This window comes from Ictalurus punctatus, chromosome 2, assembly GCF_001660625.3.
Source record: "Ictalurus punctatus breed USDA103 chromosome 2, Coco_2.0, whole genome shotgun sequence".
Lineage (NCBI taxonomy): Eukaryota > Metazoa > Chordata > Actinopteri > Siluriformes > Ictaluridae > Ictalurus > Ictalurus punctatus.
This window is the reverse complement of record NC_030417.2, coordinates 34,171,611-34,186,531: the sequence shown is the minus strand read 5'-3', so window position 1 is coordinate 34,186,531 and position 14,921 is coordinate 34,171,611. Positions and strand designations below refer to the sequence as shown.

Here is a 14,921-nt window from a genome sequence, read left to right as displayed (position 1 = left end):
GTGGGCTGTACTTACCCCATCGCGGAAGATGCTTTTAACTCTCTTTGGCAACCTCCTGAAAGGAATTAAATAAACAATATGAGTCAGTAGGCATGCAAACAGATCATCTTGTAGCATAAATCATCAAACGTCTATGCGTAGAATATTTGCCAATCTCTATCAGTGAGTGGTTCTAATACGCGCTTTTTTCTCCCGTTATTAGCCCAATTACAAAATATTCAGCCTTTCCATATCGCTTTCATGCATAAATTATTTTATGTCCATCCAGATTCTTTCATTTTCTCTCTTTTTTTTCCCTTTTACTTAAAATACAGTATACGAACTCTGACTGTGTTTAAATGTCAAATATTAAAAAGTAAATGGATTGTAAAGTTTTAAAAAAAAATCTTTGAATATCCAAAATGTTTAACATTCAGGTCAGAAATATGTAATGAAGACAAAGATTTTTAGGAAATATAATTTTGGACATATACAGCTTACACAGTTTGGGATTATTGCATGATGCATAAAAAAAACATAAAAGGTTATGTTTTATGTAGGTATATAGGTACATAAAAAAAAAAATCCATCCACCTACACTAATTTAAAACAAACAATTTTTTTTTTAATGTAAGGAATGCAGTGAAGTCTGACACACAAAAAAACATTTTTTACTGTAAATTTTTTTTGGTTATTTATTAATTTAAAAAAAAAAATTTAGATAGAAAGTTGTTGACGATAGAAATTCGACAAATAGTCTAGAAACCTACAGAAGTTAACGTTAATTTACATTACTGATCTCAACCAATTTTGAGATGATTTAAATCTTATATTTTGCTAAAATGTAAAAAAAAAAAAAAAAAAAAAAAAAAAAAGCCTTAAATGCACTGTTCATGAGTGTGGAAACTATGCATGAAAGGGTTAAGAAAGGTTTTTCCAGAATTCAGTTATGCTTTTTGTTTCATCATCTTCTTCTTTTTAAAACACATGACAATAATGGAGATGACTATCGACTAGGATCAGGGTTATCATGGTTATTATTTAGTTCATAGCTGGAAGCCTAACTGACAGGTCACTTGAAATGAACTGGGCTAATCTAAACAATACTTTAGGGCTTTAATCTAACTCTAATCTTAAGTAAATTTGAATAAAATGTGTTGTTAATATGATACACCGTGTTTCAAATCTACATCTGGATGAGGGGAAAGTTCTGGAATAAAAATCTCTAATGGGTTGAATAAGTGTATATGATTATATGATCCATATTTCAGTTAAATCTATGCTGCGATCATGAGAGGGTCCTTAGAAATTCTTTTACACTGAAAGGGATCGCCGGCTGCGAAACGTTTGCGAACCCCCGTCTTAAAAGTATATTTAAATTCAAATTCCTCACATTTAGAGACAGAGCAATAAATATATACATATAATGCAGGAATCAACTCTGATCAGCGACACTGAATAATAATTCAGACGTTTGGTGTAAAGCCAAACGCTCTCATAAATCCAGGGCACTCACGAGAAGACCCGGCCGTCGTCTCTGAGAGTGTGGAGTCCCTCGTCACATGACTTGGAGCGCTCGGTAGTGATGGCCAACAGGTAGGAACAGCGGCGACTGGACTTGATGCTGCCTGCTCAGAAAGATGAGAAGAGAAGAAGAGCTGATTTGTACTGAGTGAGGAGAAATGGGACGGCGTGAGACGGAGAGTGTTAAGCGACAGGATAAGACAGCGAGGAGGAGATGAGAGAATAGCGAGCGGGATGAGAAGGGGATCTGTAGGAGGGATGCAGGGCGGATAGAGGGATGTTGTTCCAGAGCTTCTGGGTCTGCTGTAGATCGTTCGGTCCAGTTGTGGTTCGATCGTGTGCACATGCAGGACAGCATGCAGATGCAGTCTATCGTTTCTGTCTCATGTTCTAATACATGCACGAGTTTAGATGTGGATGCAAGAACCAGTGGGATGTGTATGTGTCGTAAAACTCTCAAATGTACGTGTGTGCATTTCACTGGGGTATGTCTGAGCATGCATCTCTCTCTCTCTCTCTCTCTCTCTGTGCGAGACTCACTGCAGTCATGGGACGAGAGGCGGCTGAGGGGAAAGGTGAAGGTTGGGGAGACGGGGCTCGTCCCCACAGCGGTGGCGGACTTAAGGCCGCCACTGGACACGACGGATGAGGCGGGGACGTGACACGCCCGCAGATCTGCGCTCGGGCTGGTTGGCTCATCTGTTGGAGGAGCAAAAAGAAGGGAAGAAAGAAAGGAAAAGAGGATGGGAAAATGAAGGGAAGGTGAAGGATACAGAGGGGAGAGGAGAGGAATAGAAGGAAATCATTAGACAACAGGTAAAAGCAGGGATGAGCAGAAAGAAACGAGAGGGCACAGGGTAAAGGAAGAGCAAAAACAGTGCTGCAGGGTTAACTCATTAAACATACGTGTTCTTCTCTCATCCACAGAAACACCGTACAAACAACACGCCAAACCGCAAAACCGAAACGAGCCGTCGGACAAAACCGACTTCGTACAAGTGAAAAGAATGGAGGTTCGGAGAGGAAAAGAAAGTAAAGAAAAACCAGTTCGAATCGGAAGGACGTTTTAAAACCAGAAAACTAAAATAGCAAGAGAGAGAGAGAAAAAAGATGAAATAAATCAACTCTGATCCTACCTGAATCTTTATCCTCCATGAGAAACGTGTTCAATGTGGAAATGAGACGGGTGAGACGTTTTTGTACTAAAAACGAAGTTTCAGTTCTTTTATGAACCTATGAATGTGTGCTTGTGTAGGTTTCTAAACGGTGCTTTACTTTATAGCAGTGTTTGTCAAGTTATAGATAAAGCCAAGGAACACGTCATGGGAGGAGTCCCGAGCGTGCCATTTTAAATTCACTAAAATAATCTGTGGTCATTGTTTAACGCCGCTAATGTCCATAAAACTGCTAAAGTGACATAGAATGGAACCATCTATACAGCTTTTACCTTTATTACAAATCCAGATACTGTCCAGAACATATGCTAATTAAATATGCTTACAATATTACTAAATATGCACAGTAAACTAGCTGGGATTTCAGTATCATTGTCATATTCTTAGTGATTTATATTATAGTATACAAATGAGTCAAAATATACTATAACACCTGTCATAACGTTAGCTAAGTCAGCTAGCAAGCTCGAGTCATACAAAGAGTCTTTCCATGTACCACGTCGTCCTCTTTGAATGTTATTAGTTCAAACTACACACTACATGGCTGTTCATTTTGTTATGAAAGTGATGAAAATTCTCCAAAGACACAGCGTTCGCACTGTTGTGCCAATCTGATCCAAATTGTCCACCAATCTATATCTAAAGTTAATGTAAATCCTCGTTTAAATCCTGCACTTGATTATTAAATCAGTCTTCCACAATGCTAACTAACGCTATGAAACCCATTCCCCAACAACATAAATGATTTTTTTTTTTGTATATAAAGTGACAATGCCCGCTTACAACTCCTCTAAACACTTCTGCTTTCAGTTCCCTCGTGACCTCCGCAGCTAGAGAAACAAGCTCTGTGTGTTAATTATTTATCTCTGTGCATATTTCTTCTCAGCACCAGGCCTGACCTGACTGTGTGAAACTGCCAGTACTGGAAATCAGTCCCATCTGACACACTGCAATATTAACCCAAACCGCCAGATGGCAGCAGAACGCACTGCTACAAAAGCCAAGAAAGGATGGCGTTTTCCCATTAACCACACTTGAACTAAGATTTTATTTGAACCTTTTCTCGCTTCATCTCGTCATATATAAATCTATATTCACTAATCACGACAACCTCGTTCATTTTTCATCCCTTTCACCCACCTTCTTTCACTCTAGTTCCTTTTTTCATAATTTCCAACTCTGTCAGCTTTCTTACGCCCCATACAGCCGTTTTCCTCACGTCCCTTCTTGTCATCGTCAGCAGGTGTACGTCAACTCATCTCAACCGGAACTCCATCATTCTTTGTTCTCTTCAATTCCTAATCATATCCCTTTTTCCCTGCCGTTCTAAATTTCTGTTCCCGCTCTCGTACTTCCATGCCAGCACCGAGTTAACCGTTCTCTCATGCTCAGTTCTGGAGGTGGATGAGAAACCAGAGAGAGAGAGAGAGAGAGAGAGAGAGAGAGAGCAAACATTCCCAATCACTCTCTCACACAGAGAGAGAGAGAGAGAGAGAGAGAGAGAGAGAGAGAGAGAGACCACGAGAGAGAGCGCAGGGGCGGAAACATTCCCAGTTTGGGATGCAGAATCTGGACTGGGCCTGTTTTCCAGCCACTGGCAGAAATAGCTGCACTGTGGGTTTAACAAAGGCGCTTATTACTGCAGGCCGAGCTCACACACGGAAAAGCAGCACCATTAACATACAGAACATACCCTTTCCATGAACACTGTGCATTCACAGTATAGACATCACAAACTGGTCAGGCGTCTATTTTTTACTGCTGCTCAGTAATGCAAAAAAAACAAAAACAAAAAAAAACCACAACCAGAATTAAAAGAGAAACGCCAACATTTTCAACCTGCTTTTCTTTTTACTATACACAGTTTCCAGGAGCAATGATTTCAAAACCTTTCCCTGTACTGAGAACAGATCAAATACATGTTTATACAAAACTCACTCATAATACTCTAAGGGCTGTTCTTGAAGTAGCCAGTAAACATCTTTACATCCCAGTGCTGCAGAAGTTTCAGCTCTGATTGGTCAGATGGCGCTGCTTCATTTCCACAGGTTTATATTAATGTATTCGTTCTCATATATTGTCATTTTCATAGTAACTTACAGTGCAACTTGTATGGCGAATGCTCTGTATAAACAAATTTAAACATGTGTATAATTCTGTGAGGAGACATTTCATTAAGCATTCGTGGAAGGAGTCTCCAGTGTCAGCCAAACGTAAAGCTGTTCCTTGAACTTTTCTGACATAGGAAAGTCTTCAGGACGGAAGGCGTGTTTCTTTGTCTTATTAATTCAAAAGAGAGAGAAATTCTATAGACTGAGTGCTATAACACAAGTGATAGGGATATAAACCTCAGGACTCTAATTGAAATGTGAGAACTTTAGATTTTGGGGTGGAAGTACCATAAGTTTGTGAATAATCACCTTGCAAAACCTTTTAAATACATCCATCTTTCCATCCATCCATCCATCCATCCATTTTCCACAGCACTTATCCGACACAGGGTCTTGTGGCACAAGGTGGGGCACAAACACGCACACATTCGCACACTACAGACATTTTGGAAATGCATGTCTTTGGACTGGGGGAGGAAACCCCCAAAGCACAGAAAGAACACGCAAACTCCACGCACGCAGGGCGGAGGTGAGATTCGAACCCCCAACCCAGGTGGTGTGCGGTAAAACGGGCAGTGGTGGTTAAGGCTTGGTGGTTAAGGCTCTGGGTTACTGATCAGAAGGTCGGGGGTTCAAGCCCTAGCACTGCCAAGCTGCCACTGTTGGGCCCTTGAGCAATGTCCTTAACCCTCTCTGCTCCAGGGGTGCTGTATCATGGCTGACCCTGCACTCTGACCCCAGCTTCCTCACATGCTGGGGTATGCGAAGAAAAGAATTTCACTGTGCTCTAATGTATATGTGATCAATAAAGACTCATTATCATTACAACCAGCATGCCCCCCCCCCTATTAAATCAGTTTTGCCTTTGAAATCGATGCATTGATCCAAATCGTCTTGATGCACCACTAGAAAGTAAAAACACGGACTGACTTGTTTCAGGGACATTCCACAGGATTAAATGTATCTATAATTGTTAGCGCTGACAGAATACTGTTTTATAAGAGAAATAAAACTCTTCAGAACATGATTTAATGGCAAAATAATCAACTTTGGGAAGTGACCAATAATAATAATAATAATAATAATAATAATAATAATTAATTCCCTTTTTTGGGATAGTGTGTTACCAATGAAGCAGAGGTAGATCAAGGAAAAATGGTGTCTACATTTCGTCTTAATGCCACATGGATGCCACAAATGTAACCAAAATGATTTTTTACTGTATTGCTGCAGTGTTTTGGAAAAAAAAAAAAATGTAACAACCACTGTTATGGGGTAATGGTTGTAGTTTGACATTTCCATCATGTATTTTAAATCTTTCCTGCCCGAGTTCAACAACTGCCCTAAGACTTCTTTTATAAGTGAGTTTTCGAGTAAACATTTTCTTTTCGTTTCTCTTCTTTCATATCTGTGTAGTCCCCCAAAAATAAAATAAATAAATCATTTAAAAAGCTTCTGTGTGGTGGACAGAGATTCGTTTGAAAAACGTTGGTGTATTGATCGAACTTCTACGTGCCTTCTTACGACCAGATCCATCTACACACTTTCTCTAACCGCGATCCATCCAAGTAAGAAGACACCAAACACAGAGGCACTCTCTGGAAACTGAAATCAGCGAGAAACAGCAGAGGGGTGATCTCAGACAGGAAGTACACAAGAACAAGGGGACATCAGAAGTTTCTGAGAGATGTTCACAGGTCCTACTGTTGTGTGTGTGTGTGTGCGCTTGTGCCCTTGAAGACCCCTCCTCTTTGCAGACATGACACAATGCTACCATTGAGGGTAGAAAGAGCTGAGTGTGCTGATTGTGTCCGATTAAGAGTGTGTCTCACCCCCTCACTCCAAAACCCCTGAGCTCCCTACCCCTTTATTCCATCCTTCCGAGTCCCATGCATCTGTGCCACACCACCGCAGTGTACCCTGAATGCACCAGATCCAACAGTACTGTCTGAGCTCAATAATAACCAAAAATAGAGGTATAACTTTGGACCGATTTAGTCAATAATGTTGCTTCTATGACTTTAAATAGTACTCCCGAGGTGCAAAAATACACTGATGACCACATGCGAACGCAGTAAACTCCTAAAATTTGTCTGAGAGTGTCTCTGCTCACCCTGACAACACCACCGGCAGTGGCTGGAAGCTGACACGTTGTTGTGAATTTATTGTCTTGCTTGACTTGGTTCAACATAAATCAATTGTAATTTTTCATGGACGTCACATTCATAGTTCACATTGGATCTAGTCACCAGTGATATAGTGTGGATTTCATCAGCGTTGCCAAAGACTGTCTACTTTCACAACTTGGTTTAAACCATGGTTTAGTTTGGCGCAGTGGAGTTTGAGGAATGCTGTGTTGTTAATGCCAAAGAAATTTTTATATAAATATTGTGAACAATCCAGTAAGTATGAGTGTCTCTGAAAAAAAAGCTGCCTCTGAGTTGAAATCCTGATGATGCCACAGCCATTCATTGCCAAAATTGGTCAGAATCTTTGGATAGGAGAGATGGCATACTCTCTTTCCCCTGTCAATCACAGCAACACTGGCCGATTGTGGGCATCTTTGAGCTGATGTATGCGGAAGAAGGCAGAAAGTGTTTTCCTCTAAGTGTGTTACGCTGCTTTGTGACACAGAATGAGCCAAATGTGGTGGGATGACTTCATGAGTCTTGGAATCATCAGCTTTAGCTGATGTATAGTAGGGGAGAGCTGGCTGGTGGGTCGCTTTTTGGAATTGTTTTGAATTACTCGATGTAGGCACAGAATATTTGTTGTACTTTATATTCCAGCACGTCGAAAAGACTTTTGGGGCTAGTGACCATCGGTGTATAGTGTATATAAGGGTTCTTAACCCAGGAGTCGACCCTGGGGAGTCATGAGAGTAGCACTAAAATAGATAAACAAAATCATTTTCATTCCGTACAGGATTTCGTAAAAGTTATTTTGGGATTGTTGCGGCCAAAAATGCTTGATTTCGCTTTGTTCTTTGTGCTTCTTTTGTGGGAAAACTACTTGAATTGGCGAAATTGCACTCGCATGAAAACGTTTTGCGTGGTCTTTCATTGTGATGTTTGTTGGTAAATGAGACCTTTTAGCTGTACTCATGTTCAACGCACGTGAATCGACCAAGGCTTTGGCTGAATGCGCGTTCTGATGACGTCACATGACACGTCTTGGCCCGAATCTGCGGTAATTTTGAAAAATTGCGAGCGCCTCCAAATACTGCAGAGTTTGCTTGATTGTGCGAAATCCTGGAGGGACGGCATTTTAATGGGTGTATGCAAGGCCCGGCTAAAGGCACCATCTAAAAGAAAGCACCACAGACTAATGTCTACTGTCCATTAACAGACAAACATGATCAGCTGTTGCAACACAACAAAGTTCCATAGCTGTCCTGGAGTAACATACCGAGTTGCCTTTATGAGGGGGGTGAGAGTCATGACATATTTTTAACCCCAAAAAGGGGTTGCACTGGGAAAAAGGTTAAGAACCCCTGGTGTATATCAATATCATAGCAACACTGTGATGTAGTGCTGGGTCTGAAGTGTGTCTTGGGTCCTAAGGTCCTGTCTTCTAAAACACTGTACTATGAGACACCGACAGCAAGCCTACATATTACTATATATTACATGAACCATAGCCATGTGACACAATGAGCTTTTCAGAGAAAGATATAGTCATTCGACTGAAAAAATTACAACAGTGGTGACTAAATGCAACTAGTTTCACTGTGAAAGTAGGCAGCCATGCTATTTATCAAAATGAATTAGAATCTCATTGAGAAACGTTGAGGTTTGGTCTACAACATAACTGCAGCTGAGACTACCGGTGATAAAACATTAACCAGTACAGTAAACTAGATCTAACGTGTGGCAGTTCTTATTCACAAAGGAATTCATAAAGGAAGCGATAATCTTTAAAGGTTGACTCTGGGTCAGGCCGTGTTTCTGACATTTTAAACAGACCGAGGGAACAGTCCAGGCTGGAAAGCTCCGAATAATGGCTTGACATCTATTAAACTGGCCTGATGACCTTAATCAGTGCTCAGGGTCAGAACCAGAAACATGGACCTGATTTATCTGCGAACGAATATAATCGAAGTAAATAAACGTGACCGCTCAGTGGCAGCTGCTAGGGCCGTGCTCCTGTCACTTCCTGCTTTCTGTGAAATGTTTCATTCAAACCCACAGCAAAGGCTCCAACTGAAAGTCGCTGATGGCATGCAAACAAGTTCTGGGTCTGTATTAATGAAATAACTCACCACACCCAGAAGGAGCAGTTATTTCTATTCACTGGTTTCTATTTTATACTAAATAATAAAATAATAATAATAATAATAATAATTTAAAAACCCACAAGACCCAGTATCATCTCAATACTGAATAGCTAATCGAGTCCAAATAGTAAACCAGTCACCAGTGTCAGTGTATGTCAGAGCCTTAAAAGAACAAACCGTGAAAAAATGAAACCGGAACGTGTTCGACTTGTTATGCGGATTCATGCAAAACAGTGATTCGAACTGACATGACATCTAGAGATCTACATATGCTCCTGACCTGATATTTACCTAAAAAAGTACCGATTATACACACATGCTGTCTCAATAGTGGCGCTGAAGTTAAGCACACTTCACACACACCCTCACATACACACGTCTCGATCGATGTGCACTTCTCTTTCATTTTAACCGTACATGGAATTTACACAGATGATCTCTTTAACAGGATAATTAGGCTTTTTAGTTTTTTTTATTATTATTAAAAAACCCTCCATGAACGTGGCACTAATGTAGACACTAACAAAACAGCTTACTAACACTGCCATGAATCCACATACTCTCAAGTCTGATGTTTACATAAAGACTCGAGCACTGGTTCACCTTTATTTCCACATATTCTGAACGGATAAACTTGACTTTCTGACTCATCTAGAAAGACTTCCTCGGCAGCTTACACACAACAAAAAGCACTAGAACTGGATGCCTGAATGCAAAACACGGTTTTCCAACTGCCCAGAGATCTGATTAGCTTGTGGGTGTGCATTCTGTCGTTTCATTTTCAGTGCCCCGGCATGTCCCGGCTTGCAAACGTGAAAGCACGTAGATGGTTGTACATTATCTATGTACCTGTCCTTCTAACCTCAGTTACTTGTCCTTTAACACACACAAACACACACAGATTTGAATTGATTTATTATAAATAAGTAAGTAAGTAAGTAAGTAAGTAAATAAATAAACACAAGCCGTTGTCACTGCTATCTCTAGGTTGTGCAGATGTGTGTTTAGCTATTACCAGCAGTGTGACTATTGCTGCTGGGCATTCTAGGCTTTCATACATATTTGTGTGGAATTGAGGGTGTGTTGTTTTATGCAAAACAGGTTGTACTCCTGTCAGGCTGAAACTCTTCACTCAGTTGTACACTTTTCTTTCCCAGGTTCTTACACTTCTTTCTCCAGCTGAGTCTTAGCAAGCGAGTCGTATTTATCTGTTCGGGTTATGTGCATTCATAACATTGTGTCCGAAAAAGAAAAGAGAGATTTTTATATAAAGCTCTGTAGGTAGCATGCCCAGAATGTGTGTATGTGCGTGTGTGTGTGTGTGATGCAACGTGTATATACACTGCTTTTATCTCCTTTGCTTGGCATGCCTCACATTTCGTCGGCCATTTTATTTCAAAATCTCCTTTACTCTTGCACTCTTCCCCAGTAGCAGGCAAGCCGGGACACGATACAGGATAAAATGCACTCACACACACATGTTATTCTGTCCCTCTCTCTATTCACATGCTTGGATTGATCAGTCAAATGAATGTATTATTAGTAAAGATCGTATCTCACAAGTTCCTCTCGAGTCATCAGTCATCAGTAAGCAGCTCCTGTCTGGTAGTACACAATCAGGATGTACCAGTCATCCTTAGCTCCTGATAATGAAGTATTTCACCAGAAGTTCTTAATGTTTGATTCAGACACAGATGGTTAATAGTGTCTACATGATTGTAGAACAGCCCACACTACTCAAGCCACCATGCAAACACACACACATCAGACAGAGGAAATGAATGGCAATACCAGTGGGTTTGCAAGTTCTTATGACAGACAGTCCAACATTCCCGTCAGTTTATTAAGTGTCTGGCCACTTCATTTTTATGCTTCCTTAACAACTAGCCTATGAGCCAGAACAATACATGCCTCTGAGAGCATATGTGCATTTTATGAATGTTTTATTAGAGGCTTACTGCTTAAGTAAGCCCTGACATAGCCTCACTAACCAAGACTTCTAGCTTTCAGTAAAGAGTCTGATATGTTTTATCATTAAATATGGTCAAGACCCGTCTACATTCAAACACTTTTTCCGGAGACTGTCAAACGAATAACTTTTAAAGATTGGCTACGTTTAATTTTTTTTCTTTCCATAAAGTAACTACTATCTTGTTTTTAATCTCAATTAGGTCATTGAGTCACGGTGTTCCAAAGTATGTTTTCACATCTGAACACAGCACACTGAACTGTATATACACGGAAGTGTGGAGAGCAAATCAGATTGCAATCTTCAATATCCTGAAGCTTGTGACCGGTGCTAAAAAGATATCAGATGATACATGGCCCATGGGCGGAGCATTTGAGGTTAAGTTTAATGTATCTGACACGCAACAAAACACACCAAAAGAAAAACATAAACTGCAGCCTGGATAAGATAAATTAACACGCAAATTGTAAGAAAAGTGAAAACAAACGAGAACAATAGTTACAATAGTAGAGATATAGAGATATGGATGAACATAACAGGACCTGTATGATGGGCAAGAGGCCAAAACAGAGAAAAAGACACAAGCAAAACAACAAAAATGGAGGATGACTTTAAGCAGAAAGGCAGCACCCAAGGAAAAAGACAAGCTCACCAATGAAGGGAATAGAGGCCAGCGAGTCATCCTCCACAGAGAGCGGTGCTAGATTACCATTCGGATGCCGTTTGGAGGAAGAACCTTCTGACTTGAGCAGGGCTTCCTCAGGGTCCGAGGTGAAAAGTAGAGGGTCACTGTCGTCAAGCGCCAGAGGGAGTCGGTGAACATGGCCAGCCCTTCGGCCCATGGGTGGCTTTTGTCTTAGAACCACCTCTTGGACCTGCGCTTGGATCTCCGGCTCTTTCTCCCCTCCCTCTCTTTCATGGTTAGTCGGACGATGAGTTCCATCCTGTCCTTCGCCAGACACTGAGCAAGTAGGAGGGGCAGGTGATGGAGCAGGAGATGGAGCCATGCCCTCTGGAAGACTGGTCCAGCTGAGGCGTGGGCCAGTGTAGGATGGGTCCCGGAATGATTGAGCATGCTGCAGGATTCGTCCACTCTTGCGGTTAAATGAGGGACTGTAGCTGCGGTAGCCAATCTGCTCCTGATCCACACTCTGGCACGAGGTCAAACGGCGGCTCTGTGGTGGATGTTGTGATGAATGCATTTGATTTTGATGCTTTGGTGAGTGTTGGTGCTGTTGGGGAGGGTGTTGCTGACAACGGTGCTGCTCTGAAGATTGGGATTGCTGTTGGCGATGAACTTGCACATGACGGGCACCAGGTGGCATCTGTGCCGAGCTAAAATGGCTTACCTGCCTCTGGGGCTGTTGCTGCCAGGCTTGTCTCTCGTGGTGTGGAGACAAGGGACAAAGTACCTGGTCTAGAGCCTCTAATGAGCGACCCGAGTGCCCGAAGCGACTGCGGAGAAGGTTCTCGGAGCGAGAGCGGTTCTGGCAGGCAGAAGGCAGGACCTGCATCCAATGAGGATGCTGCCCAGGGTACAGCAACGTGTCCTGAGAGGCACTCTGGGGAAAATTAGTCCTATTCGCCCGTCTGGTTCGGCTTAGCTCTCCCAAACGGTCGTGAGAGAAACTGCGTTGTCGATGATGTAAAGATTGGACATTTGAGCGTTCCCGTTCCCGCTCCCGTTCCCGTTCCCGTTCTGACACCTGGTTGTAGTACCAGTTAGTGAGGGCTTGTTGGGTGTGTTCGCTGCGGCTTGAACTTGCCACTGGTGCAGGTTTTGGCGGGCTGCCCCATGACAAATTGTCCTTGCTGTTGTTCCCGTGGTGCGTTTGGTGTGGTGGACTTGTGGAAATCGAGGAAGAGAATGATCGTCCTCTCTCAGTCATACCATACCGGATTTCCTCTGTGCGATGGGCGGGGCTGCTGTGGCCGACACCCCCTGCTTCACGGCCCTCTGATGCCCAGGCCATACTGGTTGTGGTAGGTGCGCCTGTCCGGTTGTCAAGTGGTGGGGATGGGCTGGAGGCGGAGCCGGGCCAGCGGCTCCAGTTGTCCAGCTGGTTCTGTCCCATATGGGGGGACAGAGAAGGGGCAGGGCAAGAGGTGTGGCTTGGATGAGGCTGGGAACGTGGTGGGTAGCAGAGAGGGGGTGGCGTAGGAAGATTTTGGGCCTCTCCTGTGAATGGCGCGTTCCCTTTCAGGTAGGCATCATGAGAGTATGCCTGTGACAGAAAGCAAAGAAAGAAGAGATCAGGAAATGGCTTGTAAATGATTAAGTTACAGTTTTTAAGACTAGTATTTTGGGTGATTTGGTGAGACCCAGCAAGTGTGTATCACTCACACTGAACCTGATATGCATGAACGTGACCGTATAAGGCATGTCTCAATTCAAATACATTTTATTTGTATATCGCGTTTAACAATACATCTCACGACAAAGCAGCTACACATCTCACCTGTTCTCACAAAATACTCTCAATAATTCTACGATACTATGGCATATACACACGGTGACACCAATAGTGAATTTTTTCACACAGAGTAACACACCTAGCCTCTTATTGGTTATACAATCTTAAATAAGCCATTCATGCTGTTAACACACAATACCATCAATACAAATGGCAATACAACATTTCACGTAAAGGACATAAAGCCAAAGTAAGCCAAATTTCACAATCAAAATGTACACACAATATTGACTGCTTCAGACAACATTCAGTTAACATTCAGTTACGCTGGAAGTTGTTATTTTCAATGCGATCAATACGGTAACTTGTCCCAAATGAACGAGAAGCAGAAAAAAAAACCTGTTCAAATCGAATGTTCACACAATCCATGGCTCACGACAACAAATCACATGGCAATATCTCGTCCCAAGGCAAAACAATCAACTGAAGGTTATAGTGATGTTCCTAACTAACAATATTATTTTTACGCATATGAAGGACAGGAAGCTAAGGAAATGCACCAGCACACCATTTAAGCAAAACCACAGAACAGTCCAACTGTCTGTGAGCAAGAACAACATCAGCTACCGACTTGCCCAGTGGATGATCTGATTCACTTCAAATTGGCAAAAAAAGCTGAGTGATATCTTATACATTACACAGGAAGATCAATACACAAACTCAAGTCCACGAATATTTCATGCACATGCATGCACACACGTAGCCGAGTGCATGTAAACAGACCAACACTCACACAGTGTGAAGAATTCCCAAAGAATTCTCTTAGTTTGCTGAGAGCACCTCAGTTTCTTTCTCACTCCTCGTCGCCAGAGCTTGTCGTTCTCTATTTGTCCTTTCGTGCTGTCCTTTTCCTGGTCCTTGACTTAGTCTTTCTAATCACTGCCCCTTTTTCTTTAGGCTGTTTCTCACTCAGTGTTTCTTCTCTATCTGGTATGGTGTGTTGAGAAGAACCCAACCCAGCACTTCTGAACTCCCTCCCTTCCTCATCTCTCTCTCTCTCTTTCTCTCTAACCACCCTTTGAGAGTGTGGGAGGGGCCACACCACTGGTGATGTCATCTCTGGAATGCAGATGATGCGGGTGTAAGGAGGGGTGTCTGGCGCAGCGAAACAGAGCAACAGATACAGAAAGAGCGATATGAATAGAGGAAAAGAGACAGACCGGGGAGCTGAGTGAAATAATATTTCCTAGAATAAGTAGATAAAAGTGTCTAGCTAATGTGTTCTAAATTGAACTAGTGTGTGTTGTGTGCGTGTGTAAGTGTATGTGTGTTTTCCAGTCTCTCGGTACTGAGTACTCTTGCATGTCTCATCATGTGAACGACAGGGTAATTAAGGACCGATATGAATATGGGAACTCTGGCAAGTCTGAGTGGGTGCTGTTCAAGAGGAATGTGTTTTAGTGTTTGTGAGCA

General features: G+C 42.2%; 1 protein-coding gene across 8 annotated transcripts in view; it reads right to left on the bottom strand.

Annotated features, from left to right (window-relative positions):
- The window catches only part of arhgap23a (Rho GTPase activating protein 23a), a 93,097-nt gene that overhangs the window by 11,812 nt on the left and 66,364 nt on the right, over positions 1-14,921 (bottom strand). For 4 of the 8 annotated variants that reach the window (XM_053676028.1, XM_053676022.1, XM_053676016.1 and 1 more), the window contains 4 exons: positions 11,687-13,259; positions 2,044-2,202; positions 1,496-1,607; positions 16-55 (listed from right to left, as the gene is read on the bottom strand). In XM_053676028.1, the coding sequence (XP_053532003.1) occupies positions 16-55; positions 1,496-1,607; positions 2,044-2,202; positions 11,687-13,259 (1,884 nt within the window). Of the gene's footprint in view, positions 1-15; positions 56-1,495; positions 1,608-2,043; positions 2,203-11,686; positions 13,260-14,288; positions 14,502-14,921 lie in introns of those variants that run through there. The other 4 variants (XM_017488521.3, XM_053676019.1, XM_053676020.1 and 1 more) reach the window with 4 other exon arrangements.